Source organism: Pseudorasbora parva, chromosome 24 (genome assembly GCF_024679245.1).
Source record: "Pseudorasbora parva isolate DD20220531a chromosome 24, ASM2467924v1, whole genome shotgun sequence".
NCBI classification, from domain to species: domain Eukaryota; kingdom Metazoa; phylum Chordata; class Actinopteri; order Cypriniformes; family Gobionidae; genus Pseudorasbora; species Pseudorasbora parva.
This window is the reverse complement of record NC_090195.1, coordinates 37,500,396-37,523,435: the sequence shown is the minus strand read 5'-3', so window position 1 is coordinate 37,523,435 and position 23,040 is coordinate 37,500,396. Positions and strand designations below refer to the sequence as shown.

General features: G+C 40.0%; 1 protein-coding gene across 3 annotated transcripts in view; it reads left to right on the top strand.

Moving 5' to 3' along the window:
- Positions 1 to 68: 68 nt before the first annotated feature.
- Positions 69 to 23,040, top strand: part of cdh19 (cadherin 19, type 2) — a 36,985-nt gene continuing 14,013 nt past the window's right edge. For 2 of the 3 annotated variants that reach the window (XM_067435103.1, XM_067435102.1), the window contains exons 1-7: positions 69 to 211; positions 12,699 to 13,036; positions 13,480 to 13,774; positions 16,774 to 16,893; positions 19,718 to 19,885; positions 20,432 to 20,619; positions 20,989 to 21,242. In XM_067435103.1, the coding sequence (XP_067291204.1) occupies positions 12,833 to 13,036; positions 13,480 to 13,774; positions 16,774 to 16,893; positions 19,718 to 19,885; positions 20,432 to 20,619; positions 20,989 to 21,242 (1,229 nt within the window). In that variant the 5' untranslated portion in view covers positions 69 to 211; positions 12,699 to 12,832. Of the gene's footprint in view, positions 212 to 11,352; positions 11,447 to 12,698; positions 13,037 to 13,479; positions 13,775 to 16,773; positions 16,894 to 19,717; positions 19,886 to 20,431; positions 20,620 to 20,988; positions 21,243 to 23,040 lie in introns of all 3 variants that reach the window. The other variant, XM_067435101.1, reaches the window with a different exon arrangement.

The following is a 23,040-nucleotide window of genomic DNA, read 5'->3' as shown; positions in this document are numbered from 1 at the left end:
CACTGTTTGCTCTCCTCCAGAATGTATGAGGAAAAAAGACAAATGGGGGAGAAATAGGAGTTGGTCATTGGAGGGACGAACCATTTTGAGAGTTATGAGCATTAGCACTGCCGTCTGTGACCAGTTAACAGATTAAAATTGTGTTCATAAACTACTGAGGAAAGCTTGATAGTGATTTTCAGGGAATTGCTGATATTGTTCAGAGAAACAGGTGAGCTGTTTTAATTTACTCAATCTGATGATTTAGCATGAACATTTGCATCTGTAACACATTGGAGGTTTTCTGTTTTATTTGAGGATAGTGTTGTTTAAGTGGCGGCAAATTAAATAACGAATCAGTTATTACAACAGAAATTAATCAATCCCAAACTTATTTTAGCTTTTTTTCTAAAGCTAAATTAATTTCCTATTATCACTGTAAAGCTGATTGGAAGCAATTAGTGTTGTAAAAAGCCAATATAAAAGAAGCTGACTTGACTTTCAAAATAGTACCCAAACTGTAAAATATTATGTTGAATATGTCTATCCTCGTCACCAAAACATCCACATTATATCATGACAAACATCTGGACTGTGCATGTCTAACCTCAATAACAGACATTAAATATAACACTTTTTGTAAGCTTGTCAGTGACAGTGAATTCGAAATATTTAAAACAAAGTTAGTCAAAACTTAAAAAAAAATAATGATTCCATTCATTAGTTAGCATGTATATGTATGCATGTATGTATGTATGTATGTATGTATGTATGTATGTATGTATGTATATATATATATATATATATATATATATATATATATATATATATATATATATATATATATATATATATATATATATATATATATATATATACACACACACACACACACACAATTTAAACTTTTTCTCATAACCTTTAACAAAAAAAGTTTACACGCACATAAACTGTATTTTTTATGTGATGTGTAGTTATTTCCATAGTTAAACTTGAACCCAGCGTGTCATTACCCATCATGCATGACGGTAAACAACACATCACAACTTGATTTCCCTAATGATCAATTAAACTGTGCTGAAAATTTACTGTAGGATTGGGACAAAGTTTGTCAATCTTCAGTCATGTCTTTGCATCTTTTCAAAAAATCTTTACCAAAAAAAGTTGTGTGCAGTAATAGATGCACATTTTAAATAATAAACTCAGAAGATAAACTATGTTAAACATACTTTCACATATGTGAATTTGGTGATTGTTAATGGTCCAAAACGGTCGTCCCTCATCTCTTAATGAGTCATGGGTGTATTTTGGGTGCAATGTGCAATAAACCATTCAGAGTCTCGTCTGCACCTGAACACACCTGGTTTTCAGACCAGAAGCCCATGAGTGAACAGATGTGTCAGTGCATTTGATATTTAGACAACCTGGAGCTGGACGTGAAAATGATAACGCGTCAGGTAACTAGTAACTAGCAAAAAACACTAGTATTGTGTTTGGTGCTGCATTGCAATTGTAATTCTCTGCTGCATTTAAAGTCAGTTTATGTCAAATATACTACTTTAGGTTTTTGAGTTTGATTTGCACTTTTTCTGTTCAGTTTCCTGTGTTGCAGGCCATATCCACAACACTGTTTTCTGGGACTTTTCAAAAGGGGTTTCAAAGTGCAAATTTTTGAAAATTATACTTTTATTGCCTTTTTATAAAATACAAAAAACGCAAATTTGAGATAAAGTAACGTTGTATACATGAGTATTATGTGTTATGTCTATAGGTGTTTCTTTACACAATTGCATTGCCATCTACTGGCCTGGCAGGCTTTAGGATGTTGATATAAGTTAAATATACATTATTTACCCGTATAGTTGTCAGTACACAAGCTTTTGTGAGATTTTGCCAGCCGTTATGTGTGCAGATATTTTTCACACACGAGAAGTGTGTTCATCCTGGACATGCAAGTTTTCGGATTGGTAACGAACAACAATGCTGGCTTATGTGGACTAACGTTTATTTGAGGAAATCTGTTTATAATATAAGCTATTAGGTTTGACTTATTGGTCTTGTGCTGTCTATTAAGTCAGTTGAATCAATATGTCTATAATGGCTAATGTTGCTTTAGTGAACACTCAAGTTTAATACAATGATCATAATGCAAGGCAAGCTTTCACATGTGATCTATAATGGCATTCAGCATGGGATTTGACTATTCACAGTTTGTGTTCTTTCAAATGAATCGTGCAGCACTAGGGTAAATGTACCCTTAGTTCATGTTTCCTTTGTCCCTGTTCATTAGTTGTCATGGTCTTTGATTTGACCTCATTTGCTACACCTGTGTCTTATTAATTATAATAATAATAATAATAATAATGCATTTTATTTAACAGCGCCTTTCAAAACACCCAAGGTCACTTTACAGGGAAAAACAGCAATAACAATATAAATACATAAATCAACACACTTAAAACAAACATGCATCATAGAGACAGAAAAATAAGTAGTAAATCATAAAAAAGCCTGTGTAAAAAGGTAGGTCTTAAGACGAGATTTAAAAGTATGCAGACTGTCAATATTACGGATATCGAGAGGGAGAGAGTTCCACAAGCGAGGGGCCGCATGGCTAAAAGTTCTAGCTCCCATGGTCTTTAAGCGTATACGTGGTAAGACAAGAGAGAGTGATAGTGAGGATCGTAAAGTGCGTGAAGGAGTGTAAATATGAAGAAGATCAGTAAGATAGGGAGGAGCTAGACTGTGAAGTGCCTTGAATGTGAGAAGCAGGATTTTGAAGTCAATTCTATATTTCACTGGAAGCCAGTGAAGTTGCTGGAGAGTTGGTGAAATGTGCATGGTAGAAGGAGTTCTAGTAAGAACACGAGCCGCAGAGTTCTGAACCAACTGAAGTTTATGGAGAAGTTTGGAAGGAAGACCAGTAAGAAGAGCGTTGCAGTAATCAATACGTGAGGTAACTAGTGCATTAATGAGAATTGCAGTGTTGTTCATTGAAAGGGATAGACGAAGGCGATTAATATTACGCAGATGAAAATAAGCGGTACGTGTAATATTATTAATATGGGCTTCAAATGAAAGTGTGCTATCCAGAATTACACCCAAACTCTTAACCTGTGAAGAGGGATAAATGAGATGTTGATCAATATCCACAGGTATATAGTCAGAGTTTGTCAATGTGGATTTTGTCCCTACAAGTAGGACCTCGGTTTTGCTACTATTAAGCTTAAGGAAGTTAGCTGAGAGCCAGTCTTTAATTTCAGCCAAACAACGGGACAAGAGAGGTGGTGGAAAAAAGTCAGAGGTTTTGGAAGATAAGTATAGCTGGGTGTCATCGGCATAGCAGTGAAAGTGAATGCCATATTTCCTGAAAATATGACCAAGTGGAAGTAGATAGATAATGAATAAAAGCGGACCCAAAACAGAGCCCTGAGGAACACCAGTAGTGACTGTCGATGATCTTGATCGGAAGTGCTTTAATTGGACAAACTGAGTACGGCCAGAGAGATATGATATAAACCAGGACAGGGGTGTGCCAGTGATCCCAATAGAAACTAACCTGTCAAGGAGTATTTTGTGCGAGATGGTGTCGAAGGCCGCACTCAGGTCGAGAAGGACAAGAATGGTTAATAAACCAGAGTCAGCTGCCAACAACAAGTCATTAGTGATTTTGACAAGAGCTGTCTCTGTACTGTGGTGCGGACGAAAGCCAGATTGAAACTGCTCAAACAGGTTATTTTTGGACAGATGATCATTTACCTGTGTTGCAACACATTTTTCCAGAATTTTAGAGATGAATGGCAAATTAGAAATCGGACGGTAATTATCTAGGTTAGATGGATCTGCCCCTGGTTTCATAAGGATTGGAATAATAATAGCAGATTTGAAATAGGAGGGTACATAGCCAGAAGCAAGTGAGCAATGGATAATTTTAGAAATTAATGTAGATAAAGATGGTAAACAGGCTTTGACTAAGTGAGTTGGCAGAGGATCAAGCCAACAGGTAGTAGGCTTGGATTCCCGGATAAGACGCAGTATCTCCGCATCGGTTGGTAATAAAAAAGAAGAGAGACCAGAGTGTGGGGACACTTGAAAAACTGAGCAGCAGTAGTTATAACCTATGTTACTAGCAAGTATTTGTTGGTGAATATTTTTAATCTTAGACTCAAAAAAAGTCATAAAATTGTCACATAGTGTGGTAGAATACATGTCTAATGGCAGAGAATCCGGTGGTCGTAAGATATTTTTTACCACAGAAAAAAGAGATCTTGAATTTGTTTCTCTGGCTCCAATTAAAATAGAGTAATAATCAGATTTAGCTTTAGACAGTGCATCCTTATAAAGTTGGACATGTTCAAAAAGCATTTGTTTATGTACAGTGAGACCAGATTTGGCATACAGACGCTCTAACCTACGACCTTTAGTTTTAAGTTGACGAAGTTCTGGGGTAAACCATGGAGCAGAATGAATGAAAGAGACAGTCCGGGTTTTCACAGGTGCATAATCATCCAAAATCTTAGTTAGTCCATTGTTATAATAAGAAACCAGTACATCAGCATCAGTAAAATCAGCTTTGCTGGAAAAGATGGCAAGTTCATCAGAGAAAGAAGACACATCAATGTTCTTAATGTTCCGAAATTGGATAGAACGACACAGATTTACCTTAAAAACTGTCAGTTGGATGCAGAAAGACACAAGTAGATGGTCTGATATGGACAAGTTGAAAACAGAGCAATTATACGGAATAATGCCAGAACAGCAAATTAGATCAAGGATATGCCCTTTAGAATGGGTGGGCAAGTTAGTGAATTGCAGCATACCAAAACTATCCAGACAGGATAGAAAATCACTTGTACTTGTGTTGGTGACTTCATCTATATGAATGTTAAAGTCCCCCAGCATGATAACATTCGGAGACATGGGACATATGTAAGTCAGAAGCTCAGAAAGTTCAGTTAAAAAGAAGGGATTGCTCTTAGGGGGGCGGTAGATAGACATGAGAATGGTGGGAATCGCCCCATTGATTTTTAGGGCAATCGATTCAAATGAAGAATATGTAGGCACAGTTAGCTGGGATACTTTCCATTTCTCTTTATGAAGTATTGCCAAACCCCCTCCCCGTCCAGTAGCGCGGGATTTACAAATAAAGGCATAACCCGGAGGAACAGACTGGTTAATATGGAGAAAATCATCCTGTTTCTGCCAAGTCTCAGTTAAACAGAGGAAATCAAACTTACGGTCAGACAGCATATCATGCACCAGAGGTCCTTTATTGGAGAGTGATCGTACGTTGAGTAATCCAAAGGAGAGATTGTTTTTTCCAGTATCGTTGCCAACCGATCTGGCCAAATTGGTTAGTACACCATGATCAACAGTGCGTGTAGACCTCCTTGCTGGACGTGGATTCGACGACCAGAATGACCGTATTGAGCACGAGTCATCGATGGTGTAGCTTCGTCGAGACCCACGATGACTGCACGGTCGACGTGGTTGATACGCAACATCTGGATGGAAATGTAAAGCTGACGGGAGTTCAAAAGGACGGGAGCGGAGCTGGAGAAGTTCCGCCGCAGAATATTGAAGGATCAACACTGCAGGGTGGTATATTGCAGAGAGGATGACCCAGACGTAGTTAATCCATACAAGCAGTCCGATGATCTTCATAGTTGCTTCCCGCACCAAAGGCACCTCGAGTGAAGAATCAGAGGTCAGTAACCGGCAGGCAAACCGGCAGCCACGAGAAGTATCACACAGATCAGCTGATAGCGTGCGGTGGTCCGAACTCGCTGTAGTCAGCGTAACAGGCAGATCACAGATAGATGATGGCTATAAAACAGCTTAAAACAGCAATAAAACAACTACTAAAAGTCAAAATATCCAGGAGCAGCGGCAGCAGGTAGCGCCAGCGTTCACCCCGGATATGACGCCATGACGCCATTCAAAACCAATTATCTCATTTAGTGTTTATCTGTGTGTTTATCACTCATTTTCTGTTGTTCTTGGTCTGTTATTGTCAATGTATTGTTGTTGTTCTGTTTGCATTTTTTAAGATTGGTGAGAAGCCTGTGCCAAGAAAATGTGAGAGAGAGAACTCAGGTGCAGAATGAGATAAACAGTTTATATAAGACACAAATCAGGCAGAAGAGGAGGAGAACAGTCCAAAAGAAGGACGAGAGACGGTGGGAAAGGAGGAGAAGCATGAGAGACGGTGGGAGAGGAGGAGAACAGTCCAACAGAAGGACGAGAGACGGTGGGAAAGGAGGAGAACAGTCCAACAGAAGGACAAGAGACGGTGGGAGAGGAGAACAGTCCAACAGAAGGACAAGAGACGTTGGGAAAGGAGGAGAAGCATGAGAGACGGTGGGAGAGGAGGAGAACAGTCCAACAGAAGGACGAGAGACGGTGGGAAAGGAGGAGAACAGTCCAACAGAAGGACAAGAGACGGTGGGAGAGGAGAACAGTCCAACAGAAGGACAAGAGACGTTGGGAAAGGAGGAGAAGCATGAGAGACGGTGGGAGAGGAGGAGAACAGTCCAACAGAAGGACGAGAGACGGTGGGAAAGGAGGAGAACAGTCCAACAGAAGGACGAGAGACGGTGGGAGAGGAGGAGAACAGTCCAACAGAAGGACGAGAGACGGTGGGAGAGGAGGAGAACAGTCCAACAGAAGGACAAGAGACGGTGGGAGAGGAGGAGAAAAGTCCAACAGAAGGACAAGAGACAGTGGGAAAGGAGGAGAACAGTCCAACAGAAGGACGAGAGACGTTGGGAAAGGAGGAGAAGCATGAGAGACGGTGGGAGAGGAGGAGAACAGTCCAACAGAAGGACGAGAGACGGTGGGAAAGGAGGAGAAGCATGAGAGACGGTGGGAAAGGAGGAGAACAGTCCAACAGAAGGACAAGAGACGGTGGGAAAGGAGGAGAACAGTCCAACAGAAGGGAGAGGAGGAGAACAGTCCAACAGAAGGACAAGAGATGGTGGGAGAGGAGGAGAACAGTCCAACAGAAGGACAAGAGACGGTGGGAAAGGAGGAGAACAGTCCAACAGAAGGACAAGAGACGGTGGGAGAGGAGGAGAACAGTCCAACAGAAGGACGAGAGACGGTGGGAAAGGAGGAGAAGCATGAGAGACGGTGGGAGAGGAGGAGAACAGTCCAACAGAAGGACAAGAGACGGTGGGAAAGGAGGAGAACAGTCCAACAGAAGGACGAGAGACGGTGGGAGAGGAGGAGAACAGTCCAACAGAAGGACGAGAGACGGTGGGAGAGGAGAACAGTCCAACAGAAGGACAAGAGACGGTGGGAGAGGAGAACAGTCCAACAGAAGGACGAGAGACGGTGGGAGAGGAGAACAGTCCAACAGAAGGACAAGAGACGGTGGGAGAGGAGGAGAACAGTCCAACAGAAGGACAAGAGACGGTGGGAGAGGAGGAGAACAGTCCAACAGAAGGACGAGAGACGGTGGGAAAGGAGGAGAACAGTCCAACAGAAGGACGAGAGACGGTGGGAGAGGAGGAGAACAGTCCAACAGAAGGACGAGAGATGTGGGAGAGTAGGAGAACAGTCCAACAGAAGGACAAGAGACGGTGGGAAAGGAGGAGAAGGACGAGAGACGGTGGGAGAGGAGGAGAAGGACGAGAGACGGTGGGAGAGGAGGGGAAGGATGAGAGACGGTGGGAGAGGAGGGGAAGGACGAGATGGTGGGAGAGGAGGAGAACAGTCCAACAGAAGGACAAGAGACGGTGGGAGAGGAGAACAGTCCAACAGAAGGACGAGAGACGGTGGGAGAGGAGAACAGTCCAACAGAAGGACAAGAGACGGTGGGAGAGGAGGAGAACAGTCCAACAGAAGGACAAGAGACGGTGGGAGAGGAGGAGAACAGTCCAACAGAAGGACAAGAGACGGTGGGAGAGGAGAACAGTCCAACAGAAGGACGAGAGACGGTGGGAGAGGAGGAGAACAGTCCAACAGAAGGACAAGAGACGGTGGGAGAGGAGGAGAACAGTCCAACAGAAGGACAAGAGACGGTGGGAAAGGAGGAGAACAGTCCAACAGAAGGACAAGAGACGGTGGGAGAGGAGGAGAACAGTCCAACAGAAGGACGAGAGACGGTGGGAGAGTAGGAGAACAGTCCAACAGAAGGACAAGAGACGGTGGGAAAGGAGGAGAACAGTCCAACAGAAGGACAAGAGACGGTGGGAGAGGAGGAGAACAGTCCAACAGAAGGACGAGAGACGGTGGGAAAGGAGGAGAACAGTCCAACAGAAGGACAAGAGACGGTGGGAGAGGAGGAGAACAGTCCAACAGAAGGACAAGAGACGGTGGGAGAGGAGGAGAACAGTCCAACAGAAGGACGAGAGACGGTGGGAGAGGAGGAGAACAGTCCAACAGAAGGACAAGAGACGGTGGGAAAGGAGGAGAACAGTCCAACAGAAGGACAAGAGACGGTGGGAGAGGAGGAGAACAGTCCAACAGAAGGACAAGAGACGGTGGGAAAGGAGGAGAACAGTCCAACAGAAGGACAAGAGACGGTGGGAGAGTAGGAGAACAGTCCAACAGAAAGACGAGAGACGGTGGGAGAGGAGGAGAACAGTCCAACAGAAGGACGAGAGACAGTGGGAGAGGAGGAGAAGGACAAGAGACGGTGGGAGAGGAGGAGAACAGTCCAACAGAAGGACAAGAGACGGTGGGAGAGGAGGGGAGGAGAGGACAGCCTCATGTTTTTCATCTTTGCCTCAACCACGTTCTGACTCATACAGTCAAAGTAAAATATATACCTAGCTTGTGATTTGACACAAGACATTATTGGCTGGTTAGGCAATTTTTAATTTATTTGTGTTTAAATTGAGGAAAAAATGTTTTACGGCTTTGCGATATGAAGTTTCAATTTAGGTTTTGCTTATACTGAAAACCCATATAGATAGATTTAAAATAGCAAAACACGCATTCCTGCTCTCTTATATCATAACTTCATTAAAACTGACTTTTACAAGATGGAAAACTCTGGGTCATACTGAATGAACTGTGGTCAAAATACTTTCATCTTTATTCATGTACAATGAACTATTTGTTGTCCCCCAAATTCTTGACAACAGTGATGGGAACATCAGGTCATTTTACGGTTCAATCGTTTAGCTTCTTGTTCAGTTTTTTTATTAGTCTTTTTTCTTAATTATAACAGAGTTGCCAAATCTTCCTAACCCTTTTGTTATTTTATTTTTTATGTGACGGGCAATGAATAAATTGTTCATGAATGACCCATCGCAGTTTGGAACTGTCTGGGATAAATACTGCCTCCATATGTGCCAGATGTATTATATAAGGAGATTTCTCAAATCATTTTTGAAATGTTGTCTTTACAATAAAAAAATAAAAAATAAAAATCTAATTTTGGAAAGATAAGTGAAAATTCTGTATTTAGTTATTTATTTCTTTAGTTATTTACAATAATTTATTTAAAACATAAGACAGTATAAGAATAACATCTCACTGGCACTGGTTTGGTTGAAAATACAATCACATTAAGTTTATTTATTACTAACACTATATGCTATATCTTGTCAAACCCATCCAGAATTCCAATACTGGACTTCTGAACTAGGGTTACTAAAGCAGTTTAGGGCACAGTCTTTTACATTGTCTTTTTGTACGATTTTAAAATATTTTTGTTAGGCCGAGTCACATTTATTTTTTATAGTGCTTAAGCAAAACTTTGTTTCAAAGCAGCTTCACTGTAATTAGCTGGAAAATAACAGTATTAGTGTTGCATAGTTCTTCAATTATAAAACAAATACAGTTTCAGCTGTAAAGAAGATCTACAAATCAATAGTGTCATTAGTCAAGTCAAGTCACCTTTATTTATATAGCAAAGCAGCTTTACAGTGTTAACAGGAAAATAATGCAACAGAGTTTGATTCGGCTGTACAGCCGCTCTGGTTAAAACTGTGATGTCAATATGGGCAGATCGGTAATATAGTTGAACATTTAGTGTCCCCAACTGAGCAAGCCAAGCCAATTTATTTCAGCAGTGTGAATGTTGCAAAGTTCATTGGCTATGAAGTTTCAAAAGCGTAGGTAAATATATGTGTAGGGAAATATACTGTCAGTACACCCAAATTGTACATCCAAGCATATATACAAACTTACAAAAATATACATATTTCTACATGTAAACTGTGAAGTTAGGTAAACTAAAGTTAAGTAAAAGACAGTTTATTTTTGAACGGAATGTGCCCAAAAATACCTAAATTAGTTTAAAGGATGCATGCATGAATCTTCTGCCATCAGACTGCTTTGTGACAATACAAAACAGGTTTAGTTAAACAGTTGTTACTCAAGGATGGATCACCAACTCTTTGTGATCCAGCTTAAATTCTTTCGAGTGATACTGGTTAAAGCAGTTATGAAAGGAAGAGCACATAACTGCACATAACACATAATCAGAGTTTTATGTATATGTAGCAGGGTGAGTAAGTTCCCTCCCCTGTATTTAGTGATGGCCTATCAGCATTTGAGACCTGTCTATTTAAAACCCTGTGTCCCACCTGAGGGTGCGTCATTTCAAGCTCCGCCTCCAGGGCGAGGGTGCGCCACCATTCAGTGAGGGAATGTTTGGTCTGCAGCCTTGTGGTGACGTGTGCGTGCAGGCTTTTGTTATGTGTAGGTAAGCTAAATGCTATTGTTTGTCCATGTTAATATGTTGTTTGTGGTAACTTTCGTTCATTTAATTCCAGTGGTTTTAATGTAAACATGAGCCGCGGTGATTCGTGCTGTGAGTAATTGTACAGCTATGCATTTCCGTGACAATCACTCGGTATGTATGGTTAACCTTTTTGACTAACGTTTCAATTTCGTGAGCTAACCAATTGTTGTTTTAGCAGGAGAATCCGTTCCTTCACGGACGCTCAGCATAGATGATGCTGATGTGACGATCTGCATGAAACGCGTTTGAGCTCGCGCTGCTGTTTTGTTGCTATTACAAGTCCGACTGTTTTATTGCCACTCGGTTTTCCTGAAAGTCTGCTGTTACCACAGTTTAATTTCTGTGCTGTTCAGTTTTATCATCTTAATAGTAACTGTTTCTGAGATTATCGCCTTTGAGGTCTGAGCGGCCTTGCTGGCCGATCTGTGTCCGCCGACTGCCACCTGTTTGATTCTAGTGGCTGTATATCAGGACTGTGTGTGTTCAGTCAACGTATGTCACCTCACTCTGACATTGTAACTGGACTGCCAGAAGTCCGAGTGAATGTTAAGTGTGTTATGTGTGAATTTGTCTTTAATTTAATTTAGGGTTATTTTCAATTGTTAATGTTTCATTTTGTATTATTTTTTTGTTGTCTGTTTAGATTCTTTCTTTGTGTTTTTGTTTTGTTACAGGAGCTGAGAGTTTCTGGAGGGTGACGTCCTGCTGCCATAGTGTGGTGTTCACACTTAGTGCTGTGTGTTTTCTTGTATCCAATCTTCACGTGTGGTATGGGCATGTATTGTATCACGGGAACGTTCTAAATTGGACAGTGGGCCTAACCCTCCAGATACCTCCGCTTCTGGTCATTTTGTATTATTTGTATTGTGTGTGTGTGTGTGTGTGTGTGTGTGTCGGATGCAGATTGGCGACTCCTGCTCTGAAGTTGTCTTTTATTCAAGATTGATACACTAAAGTAGTAATTTTTCATACATGCGACCTGCGTCTCTTCACCCATATAGATAACGAAACTGTGGTGTCTTAACAAAAGAGAATTTACTTGGTATCGTCCCTGGCGAATTTCCAGGGTGGCGTAGTCGCTGAAATAAATCTATAACCCCTCCCGTCGGAATGCCACATATATAAAGTTGACCAATTTATTAAGCACCCCCAAAAAGGCATAAGGTCTCTATATATGTGTTTACAGTTAATTGCAACAAGTGTTTTTGTGCAATTATCTGTGTATGTGGATGATACTGCAAGGGAGAGGGAGAGTTTATGGATTGGACTTTAATGCACACTTCTTATACTGTTGTATTCAGCTCTAACTGTGATTTTCTGGAGTGAAAATGGACACTTGATCTTTTGTATGTATGCATCATAAACTTTATAAAACTCATATGTAAAGTTTTGCCAACATTTGGACAGGGTCTGCCACAACATGCTTGTACTAATAGCAGATAATAGCAAGATGACAACTTAATTTATAAGCATAATTACACTAAACTATACTATAGATGTTTCTCTTCATGCAGCACATATTCCCTGGCTCAGCAGGCATCATGGTCTGACTCCGGTTTGAACATATAAGGACAATCCAAAAGAACCAGTTTGCTGAAATCAATCGGACTGCCATCACTAGCAGGGATCCAAATGCAATGTAATGTTTAATAAAATAATAACAAAATATACGAGACATAAGAAAAATACATAAAGCCAATGAGACAGAACCATATAATACAGTGGTAGGAAAGACACAGATCCATGTCATTAATAACATCTACAAATACTTTAGTGACCAAGACTAGCTTAAGTCAATAAAATGGCTGAAATAAAAAAATAATTATCTTTTGTTTATTTCACGACTAAATATATGAGATTTTCTGAAAACCCTTGCAGATTACACATCACCTGATTAGACACCATTCTACCCTAATGGATTATTTGTGCTTTGTCTAGACTCCAATACATTGGTCTATTGAAGAATCCTGTTCACCTTCACCTCAACCCTATAAATCTCTTTCCTGTTTCCCAATAACAGAAAAGTCCTCATTTCCTTCTAATGGAGTTTTGCCTCATATCCTGTTTGAGTCCATCTCCTCCCTTGGCATCATCACCCTGACATCAAGCATCCATAACATTCAAAGAAACACTGATTCAAAGAACTTCTCAACAATGGACAACTGTTCTGTTCTTCATGTGCTCCTCATGATCATCATGCCTGGGTGGCTTGGGGGTGACCTTATAATCTCAGGGAAACAACATGAAATCCATTCAAGTAAAGCCTCTCGTGGGTCCCATCTCAGAGTGAGACGAGGCTGGATTTGGAGCCAAATATTTGTTGAAGAAGAAGATCCAACACCAAGGAAGATTGGTCAGGTATAACTGGAGTGAAACATTTATTCACAAAGTGCTTTCATACCTCAGAACTAAAGAAATGTGGGGGAGCTCATGAATAAATTATGTGTCATTTAGCAACATGTATCATAATAATAACAAGCCTAAAGCCTAAGATATTAACTTGCAGTAATAAAATAATGGAAAAGTTTAGAAAAAAGTTGAGTAAAATGTAAGTAATGTTTTAGAAACACAATTAAATGTACTTTTGAATGGTAACCCAAACCTGCAGGTGTTAGTCAATGTGAAGTTTCATGTGCGTTTTTTTTTAAAAAGCACCAATGACAATGACCAATGTCCTGGTACTTCTTCTTATTGTGAATGAGAGACATACAATGATAGGCTATATAATTGAAATATATGAACTATATGTCAATATATAATTATATCTTGCAAAATTTCTTATCCTGTTTGTTTTCCTTCAGTTAAAATCAGATTCTGACACAGGGGACTTTACTATCAAGTACATCCTGTCAGGTGAAGGAGCTGGTGAGATCTTTCACATTGATGAGTACACAGGTGACCTTCACTCATTACAGCGCCTGGATCGCGAGCTGAAGCCCTTCTACATACTGCAAGCCCAGGCCATCAACCGCAGATCCAAACAGCCTGTTGAACCTGAATCCGAGTTTATCATTAAAGTCCAGGACATCAATGACAACGCTCCAGAATTTATCAATGAGCCTTATGTATCCAGCATCCCAGAGATGTGTCCCACAGGTGTGCTGACCACTGTGTTTCATATGTTCATCACAGTGGCCCTCATTTATCAATCTTGCGTAGAAACTGGTGTATATGTTGGCGTAAGATTATGCTAACACTCCTCTCACCGCCTGATTTATGAAGCTGTGCGCACCTCTGCAATACAGGTGTACGCAATACTTGCCCTTGATAAATGCGGCGGCTAAAAAAACAATCGTCATTAGAATAACAAACCCCTACATATTCAAGTCTCCGCCTCCTCCACACCCTCATTTTACACCACGGACACATAGAAGACGGCAAAGAAGCGAAACTTCTCCGACGTGGAGATCGGGCGCATCTCAATCATCTCACTAGTCCACTAGTCAGGGCACTGATTAGGACATAAGTCAATGGGCTGACTCCCTGATCAGTGCCCTGACTAGTGGACTAGTGAGATGATTGAGACGCGCCCATCGAGACCATCACCAGGGAAGTGGAAAAAAAAACACATTTTGTTTTATGAGACCAGATATTGTTTTATTTGGGAGTTTAAAGAGTGGGATTAAAGGCACCCACAAAAACAAAATATGGACCTAAATTACGAGTACTCTTAATAGTGTGGAGGTTGAGGAGCGCACTCCAGCAGTTTAAAGCTGTTTGGATGATAAATTACCATCACAATGCATTATTTTACAGCACGTTTTGAAACAATTAGCATTTAATTTCGTATCACGGCACATGTATTGGGGTGTACAATAGTGATGATGATGTGATGTGGAGTAAGATTCATTCACATTAATAATTACATGACAATTTGTAAGATTCTTCTTCTTATTATTATAATTTTTATTCTTAATGACGCTTGTTATTTAGAAGAAGAATGTTGTTTTTATTGATTTTATTATTATTTAAAAGAAGAAGGTCATTTTTATTATTTTGTCAGTCTGAATTATTTTAGTCCCAGTCCGTCCGCTGCTGCTGGGCCAGGCGGGCCTGAAACGTCAGATAAAGCGCACAGGCTCGCGACTGGAGGAATACATATGCCTACAAATCAAACGCTTTGGTAAAGTCACACAAATTAAACATTGACGGTCATGTGTTTCACAAAAATAAACACTGAATGTTGTTGTTGTGGTTTTTAACAGTGGGTCATATAGCATATCTTGTCAGTGCGTTTTGAGGTGTTAGGAAATGTTTTTCTGCGCATTTTCACACTAACTCAAATGTGCGTACACCACCTCCTGAGCTGGCGTAGGATTTGAGCGTGTGTGTGTGTGTGTGCGTGTGTGTGTGCGTACACCACCTCCTGAGCTGCCGTAGGATTTGAGCGTGTGTGTGTGCGTGTGTGTGTGCGTACACCACCTCCTGAGCTGCCGTAGGATTTGAGCGTGTGTGTGTGCGTGTGTGTGTGCGTACACCACCTCCTGAGCTGCCGTAGGATTTGAGCGTGTGTGTGTGCGTACACCACCTCCTGAGCTGCCGTAGGATTTGAGCGTGTGTGTGTGTGTGTGCGTGTGTGTGTGCGTGTGCGTACACCACCTCCTGAGCTGCCGTAGGATTTGAGCGTGTGTGTGTGTGTGTGTGTGTGCGTGTGTGTGTGTGTGTGCGTACACCACCTCCTGAGCTGGCGTAGGATTTGAGCGTGTGTGTGTGTGTGTGCGTGTGTGTGTGCGTACACCACCTCCTGAGCTGCCGTAGGATTTGAGCGTGCCGTACGCCAATGTCCATATTGATAGATCTCAAAGTCACCGTGGTTTTGGGTGTACGCTGGAAATTTTGTGTACGCGTTTTTGATAAATGAGGGCCAGTGTGATTTTTTTTTTTTTCAGTTAAATTATTGGTCCCATTTTATATTAGGTGACCTCAACTACTATGTACTTAAATCAAAATATAAGTACAATATAAGTATTGTGTTCATATTGTATTGTAAAACATGTTTGCTTATATTGAGGTGGGATATGGGTTAAGTTAGGGGCAGGTGTGGTGGTATGGGTAAGTTTAAGGGTTGTCGTACATGTATCTTCATTGAAAGGTTGCCTACCTATTTGATATTTCAACACGTTTCCGTTGATTTCACACATTTAAGTCTGGCAATAGTTCAACTAGTAGCCTACAATCTAAAGTTTGTGTGCATCAATAAAACTAATATAAGTAAGAAGAAATGTTTTACCTTAAAAAGGTCATCTTAAAATCGCGTTTTTCTTCTTATTCTGAGGTAAATCCAAGATAAACTCACAGCGTGTCTCTCTTCTGAATTCTATGAAATCAGAAGAATTGTAAAGACGAGTCATTGTTTTGAAGTGATGGGGGCATATACAGGTTCGGGTTCCTTCCTTGTGGACGCTTTGCATGTGAATCGCTTTGTGCATGCGTGGGTGTGGTCACATTACAGATCATGAGCAGCCACTTGATCAACTGGACCTCTTGCTGTTTTCATATGGATTACTACATAAACAGAGTATGTTTGTTTTTTTATATAAAGGGTTAGGGTTAGGTTAGGTTAGACTTCATTTCAGTAGATATTCTAAGCTTTTTAAAGAGATATCTGTCGTGTCTGTGTGGCAAGTTTTCTCTGAGTTCTTTGTCATTTTCACATGCCATTCAGAATGGACTTCACAGGGAGACAGATGGGAGAACGCACATCCTGTTTGTTTCCTTTATTTATCGAAACGAGTTTACTTAAATAAAAGTAGACATTTTAAGCTTTCTAAAGACATCGTTCATGTCTGTGAGGATAAAAATGATGGAGTATTTTAAGTTGTTTTACACTGTAATGAGGAAAAATACAGCAAAGAGAGTGGCACGTTCTTCAGGTCCAGGGGGTTAATATGAGCTAACAGATGTAGGCAACATATTTTAGCTACAGACAGTGAGAACAAATACACAAATTTAGCAAATAAGAGACAGGACAGAAGACAACTAGGAACAATTACAATATAGACACAATTGAACCATTTTCGTAAATGAGAGTAGCATAATGAAATATGTGAATGAACCACTGTATTCCCTCATTCTCCATTTGCTCTTGTCTATAGGGACCACAGTTATCCAGGTGACAGCCACAGATGCCGATGACCCTATGTTTGGGAACAACGCTAAACTCATTTATTCAATCCTGCAGGGAGAGCCGTACTTCTCTGTGGAACCCAAAACAGGTGCAGATCTTTCTCAGCAATAACCTTTGTGCTTTAAACAGTCACATTAGGGTTAGGGTTAAATGGCATTTATGCATAAAGTAGGGGAGTTTTAGATCATGAGAGATTTGTAACACAAGTTTGACATGTCAGAAAAGAGCTGTGATATATTCATTATTATTATAATGTCCCATCTTATTTTTAAAAGATGGAGAAATCCACAAATCTGTTTCAGCTTATGAATATTTGTTTAGGAATAGTTGTCTAATGCAGATTTACTTTGCTTTGGATCATTATCTTAAAGTAATTTTCCTCATTGTTCCTTGAATGAAGTTTAAAATGTCCAGACCCTGAAGCTTCCACAATGCTTCACAGTTGGGAAGATGTTTTGGTGTTGGTGTGCAATGCCCCCTTTTCTCAAAAAAAAGCATTGTGCATTTTTGCCAAAAAAAAATTGTTTGTTTGTTTCAGCTGTTGTTTGGGTTTCTTAGGCCTAGTTCACTTGCTAAAAGGAGAGGTGGATGGTTTATGAAATGCAGGTGCTGGTCATAATTAAAATATAATCAAAAAGTTGATTTATTTCACAGACTGATATATTTCAAATGTTTATTTTTTTTTTAATTTTGACGATTATAACTGACAACTAAGGAAAATCCCAAATTCATTATCTCAGAAAATTAGAATATTGTGAAAAGGTTCAGTATTGAAGACCCCTGGTGCCACACTCTAATCAGCTCTAACCCAAAAGGCCTTTAAATGGCCTGTCAGTCTAGTTCTGTCGGCAACACAATCATGGGGAAGACTGCTGACTCGACAGTTCTCCAAAAGACGACCATCGACACCTTACACAGGGAGGGCGAGACACTAAAGGTCACTGCAAAAGAGGCTGGCTGTTCACAGAGCTCTGTGTCCAAGCACATTAATAGAGAGGTGAAGGAAAAGAAAGGATGTGCTAGAAAAAAGTGTACAAGCGATAGAGATAACCGCACCCTGGAGAGGATTGGGAAACAAAACACATTCAAAAATGTGGAGAAGATTCCCAAAGAGTGGACTGCAGCTGGAGTCAGTGCTTTAAGAACCGCTGCGCACAGACGTCTGCAGGACACGGGCTTCAGCTTCACATTCCTTGTGTCAAGCCACTCTTGAACAACAGACAGCATCAAAAGAGTCTCATCTGGGCTAAAGACAGAAAGGGCTGCTGAGTGGGCCAAAGTTATGTCCTCTGATGAAAGTAAATGATGCATTTCCTTTGGGAATCAGGGTCCCAGGGTCTGGAGGAAGAGGAGAGGCACACAGTCCACGCTGCTTGAGGTCCAGTGTAAAGTTTCCACAGTCACAAAACCATGGTATCTTGGTTCTTAATTGGCCAGCAAACTTTCCTGACCCTAACCCCAAAGAAAATATATGGGGTATTGTGAAGAGGAAGATGTGATATGCCAGACCCAACAATGCAGAAGCACTATCAGAGCGACCTGGGCTCTCACATTTTCATTGATGTTGCCACAGACTGATTGACTCCATGGCATGCCACGCCGCGTTGCTGCAGCAATTCAGGCAAAGGGAGCCACAACTAAGTATTGAGTGCTGTACATGCTCATACTTTTCATGCGGCCAAGATTTCTAAAAATATTTTCTTGGTATTGGTCATAAGTAATATTCTAATTTTCTGAAATACTGCATTTGGGATTTCTGATCTGTCTTGTACACTAGATATGTTATAATATTAATTTAATTTTGTGCTGATGCAGTGTCTTATTTACTAGCCCAGGAACAATGATAACATTTTTAACAGTATGTAGGGTTAATTCCAAAACATGTGATGAAATAAGTCTTTAATAAACACTCAGACAAGTGAATAGCAAGCAACACACATACATAAACACAAGAACTGACAAGCATCTGGGCATTATTCCAGAGAGCAGTTTATGTGCATACCCAGGTATGTTTAATGGTTAGTAAGCAGATAACCTCAGCACAGAAGTTGTTCAGCACATGCATGACCTGTTGATGAGGCTCCAGTAGGTGTGATAGATTGCACACAATATCGTATATATTTATAGTATTATATACTGCTCTTTATTACACGGCTCTGTGGAATACTTGATACTTATTGGTCAATCTTGCCATCCCCTATACCAACCACTAAAACAAATTAATATAGTTGGCATCAAACAAATATAGTTATTATTCACAGTGATTATTAAAAAACGATTGAACAATTATTGCACTTATTTCAGTGATTATTGCACAAGTATCGCTCATACTTCCTGGTTCTAGTAAGATCGAGCTGCTGCGTTTTGGACCAGCTGGAGTTTGTTTATTAAGCGAGCAGAGCAACCACCAAGTAGAGCATTACAATAATCTATCTATCTATCTATCTATCTATCTATCTATCTATCTATCTATCTATCTATCTATCTATCTATCTATCTATCTATCTATCTATCTGTCTGTCTGTCTGTCTGTCTGTCTGTCTGTCTGTCTGTCTGTCTGTCTGTCTGTCTGTCTGTCTGTCTGTCTGTCTGTCTGTCTGTCTGTCTGTCTGTCTGTCTATCATGGACCAGCTGGAGTTTGTTTATTAAGCGAGCAGGGCAACCACCCAGTAGAGCATTACAATAATCTAGCCTTGAGCTCATGAACGCATCGACTAACTGTTCAGCATTTTAAATAGAAAGCATGTGCCATAATTTTGATATATTTTAAGATGGTATAATGCGGTTTTACAGATGCTAGAAACGTGGCTTTCAAATGAGAGATTGGTATCAAAGAGGACACCCAGACGATGAGGACTTGACAGAGCAGCCATCAAGTGTTCAATGTTTATATCTCTTTCACTCTAACACAGGTATAATTGTGACTTCATGGCCTGACATGGACAGAGAAGCCAGGGAGATATATCTGGTTGTGGTTCAGGTGAAAGATATGCTGGGACTCAACGGAGGCTACAGTGCCACAACCACCGTGACCATCAGCCTAATGGATGTCAATGACAACGGACCCACTTTCCAGCACAGTAAGAATCAAAAACATGCCCACGACACGTCAGTCAGTCAAACAAACAAACAGATGAAATATATTACATTACACTTATGGGAAAGGCACCACCTTTAAGCATGGCTTTATCACATTATATATCATTTTTGTGAAAGCTTTTATTTTATTTATATACACAGAAGATTTGGGTTGTGGTTCAACATCTTTACCAAGTTTTTGGATCAGATATCTGATTTTTTGCACAGTAAAAAGCACTAAAAGAGACTCAACTTGGGCTTTCTTTGTAGAGCAGCCAATGTAAAGAAAGCAGCCTAATACATAACATGAAATAGCATCTTACAATGTGGTGATGGGGAATGTTTCTGAGTAGGTTAGGTTGTGGGAAGGACAGAAAATATCAGAGCACAGAGTAAACAAAATTGCACCATGGCAGAAAAGACGCATGGATGTATGAGTGGTGAAAATTTACATAATCATTATTCAGTTATTTATTACAGTATGTAGTTTTTGTGTTTCCTTTGTAAAAGCACATGAACATTGAAAGTGTTTTCCTCTGTGTGTCCAGATTTGTACACATTTGCTATATCAGAGTCAGCCCCAGTGGGCAGCACAGTGGGAAGGATAATGGCTGACGACAGTGATGTTGGTCTGAATGCCAAAATGAACTACAGCTTAGAGGATCTCGAGGAGAGCAGCACCTTCACAATCCAGACAGACCCCGACACTCAAGAGGGGATTGTCATACTGGCTCAGGTCTTATAGTACAATACAGTGTTATGTATTATAATCATCATCTTTCCATTTTTTTTTTCTAAATTTCCATGACCGTTATTTACAAATATTGGACATGATGTTCTCAGATTCAAGCATTTATCATTCATTTATAATTATATTACATTTTATTTAATAATATTTCATTTATGATTAAAAATGTTTTAATATTATTATTTTGTATTAATTATTAACTCTTTAAAATTATTATATTATATTATATTATACAGTCCATATATTTATTTGTATTTAGAAACAGTCATATTGAGGCAGCACTTTTAGATATGCAAAAAGCCTTACAGATCTTTTATGAGTTTTCTGTCTTTTAAATATGTTCTCTCTTTTATGTAGCCGCTGGATTATGAGAGCAAGAGGCGGTTCATCATTGCTGTAGAGGCCATCAATGAAAACATAGACACACGTTTTTTAAATGCATATGAGTTTCATGACAGGACAACACTCAAAATCACTGTGACAAATGTGGACGAACCACCCATCTTTCCTGAAACACCTTATAGCTGGAAAGTTCTAGAAAGTGCCCAAATTGGCACTCAAGTTGGGGCAGTCTACGCAAGAGACACAGACACCACCAACAACCCAATAAGGTATTTTTTTTTCTTCTCATTTCCCCTTTTGATCCTTACTAATCCCTAAATGTTAGGTGAGAATTACATTACATGTTTTATTTATGCCTTGAGGTTTAACACTGTAACACTGTAAGAGGTTGAAATCATTTTATCTAACACTTTCAAAACATAACCTAGTTTGCCAACTTCTAACTCAATCAATGGAATATGCTTGGGGCCATGGACACAAACGCCACAAACGCCACAAACGCCACAAAACCCTAAAGCCCTCACAGTCCACCTAGCGACGTGACACAGTTCTACTGTCAGACTATAGATTCAGGGCTATTGTATGTGTCACAGTTATGTTCAGTTTCTTTTAGTTTTCATGGACATTAATTTTGTTTTCATCAGTCATGTTTTCCTTTGTTAAATTTTCCCGCCACAATCCGTTACCATGGACACTAACCACATTCATCACAGTTGTTCATTGTTTTAGTTATTCATCTGTGTATTTAAATATTCAATTAACATCATCATCATCATCATCATCATTTTTTCTTGTTCTTCTCAAATCAAATCAAAGTTTATTTATAGAGCAACATTAATAAAAATAAAATAATTTATAGAGCAACCTTTTTAAAACAACAGATATTCAACAAAGTGTATATATAAATAAAAATATAAATATAAATAAAATAACATACAATAATAAATACAATAATACAATAATAATTAAAAACACACACTTAAGATAAACTCCTAACAGGTACATCTCATACTCATGTGTTGTATGCTGCGCTATACGGATATGTTTTAAATGAGATTTAAACACAGCCAGTGGAGGTGCCTAATGTACAAAGACAAATTATTCCAGAGTTTGGGGGCCGCTATTGCAAAGGGCCGCTCTGCTCTTTAGTCTTGCATTAGGGCATATTGAAGCAGTTGCCTACCAGACCGAAGTGCTCTTGGTGGAGCATATGGCTTTAATAGCTCTGAGAGATATTTAGGAGCAATGTTATTTAATGATTTAAAAACTAAAAGTAAAATCTTAAAATCAATTCTAAACTGAACGGCTAACCAATGAAGGGACACTCGTTATTGCGGTGCAACGTGAGACTGAATGACTGCACTCGAACATGTCCACTGGTGTCGGACAACACTACAAATGGCCGTCCCTTCAAATAATGCCCTATTTCAGGGTATAGGGGTCGATTTCGGATTCAGCCCCTGTCGTGGAGACTGAGCAGCCCAACATCTCGATTGAGACAGAGCAGTCTGTCAGGTGTGTGTGTGCCCGCCGATCTGTTTGTGACTTGTGTAGGTGAGTTTGTGTGCACATGTATGTTTGAGTGTGTTTTAAGTACAATGACAAAGCAATTCATTGGTTTTGTTTAACTCTGAAACAATTTTCGAGTTGCGTTGTGGTAAAAATAGCTACGGGTAACGGCAGCTGATTGAGGAGTTCAACCACTCTACGTCATCAACCTAGAACGCAAACAAAATGCCGCCGCCCATGGTCCAAATATAAAATCGATTTAAGATAATGTAGATCTTTCATGGGTTTTCTACTACATAATTCAGTAAGAGACATCATTTATGTTATATTAAGCCATACAAGTCTCAACACCAGGGGATCCCTTTAAGAAGTCTTTAACCAATGTTTAGGAGGGACAACACATATGAATGTTAAAATCACCAATGATTAAAACTCTATCATACTTCGGCATAATTTCAGCCAGAAAATCTGAAAAGTCATTTATAATGTCTTTATGGTATTTTGGAGGGCGATAAATCACCCTCCTTGTGATTTATCTTGAATCTTGCATCTTGTATC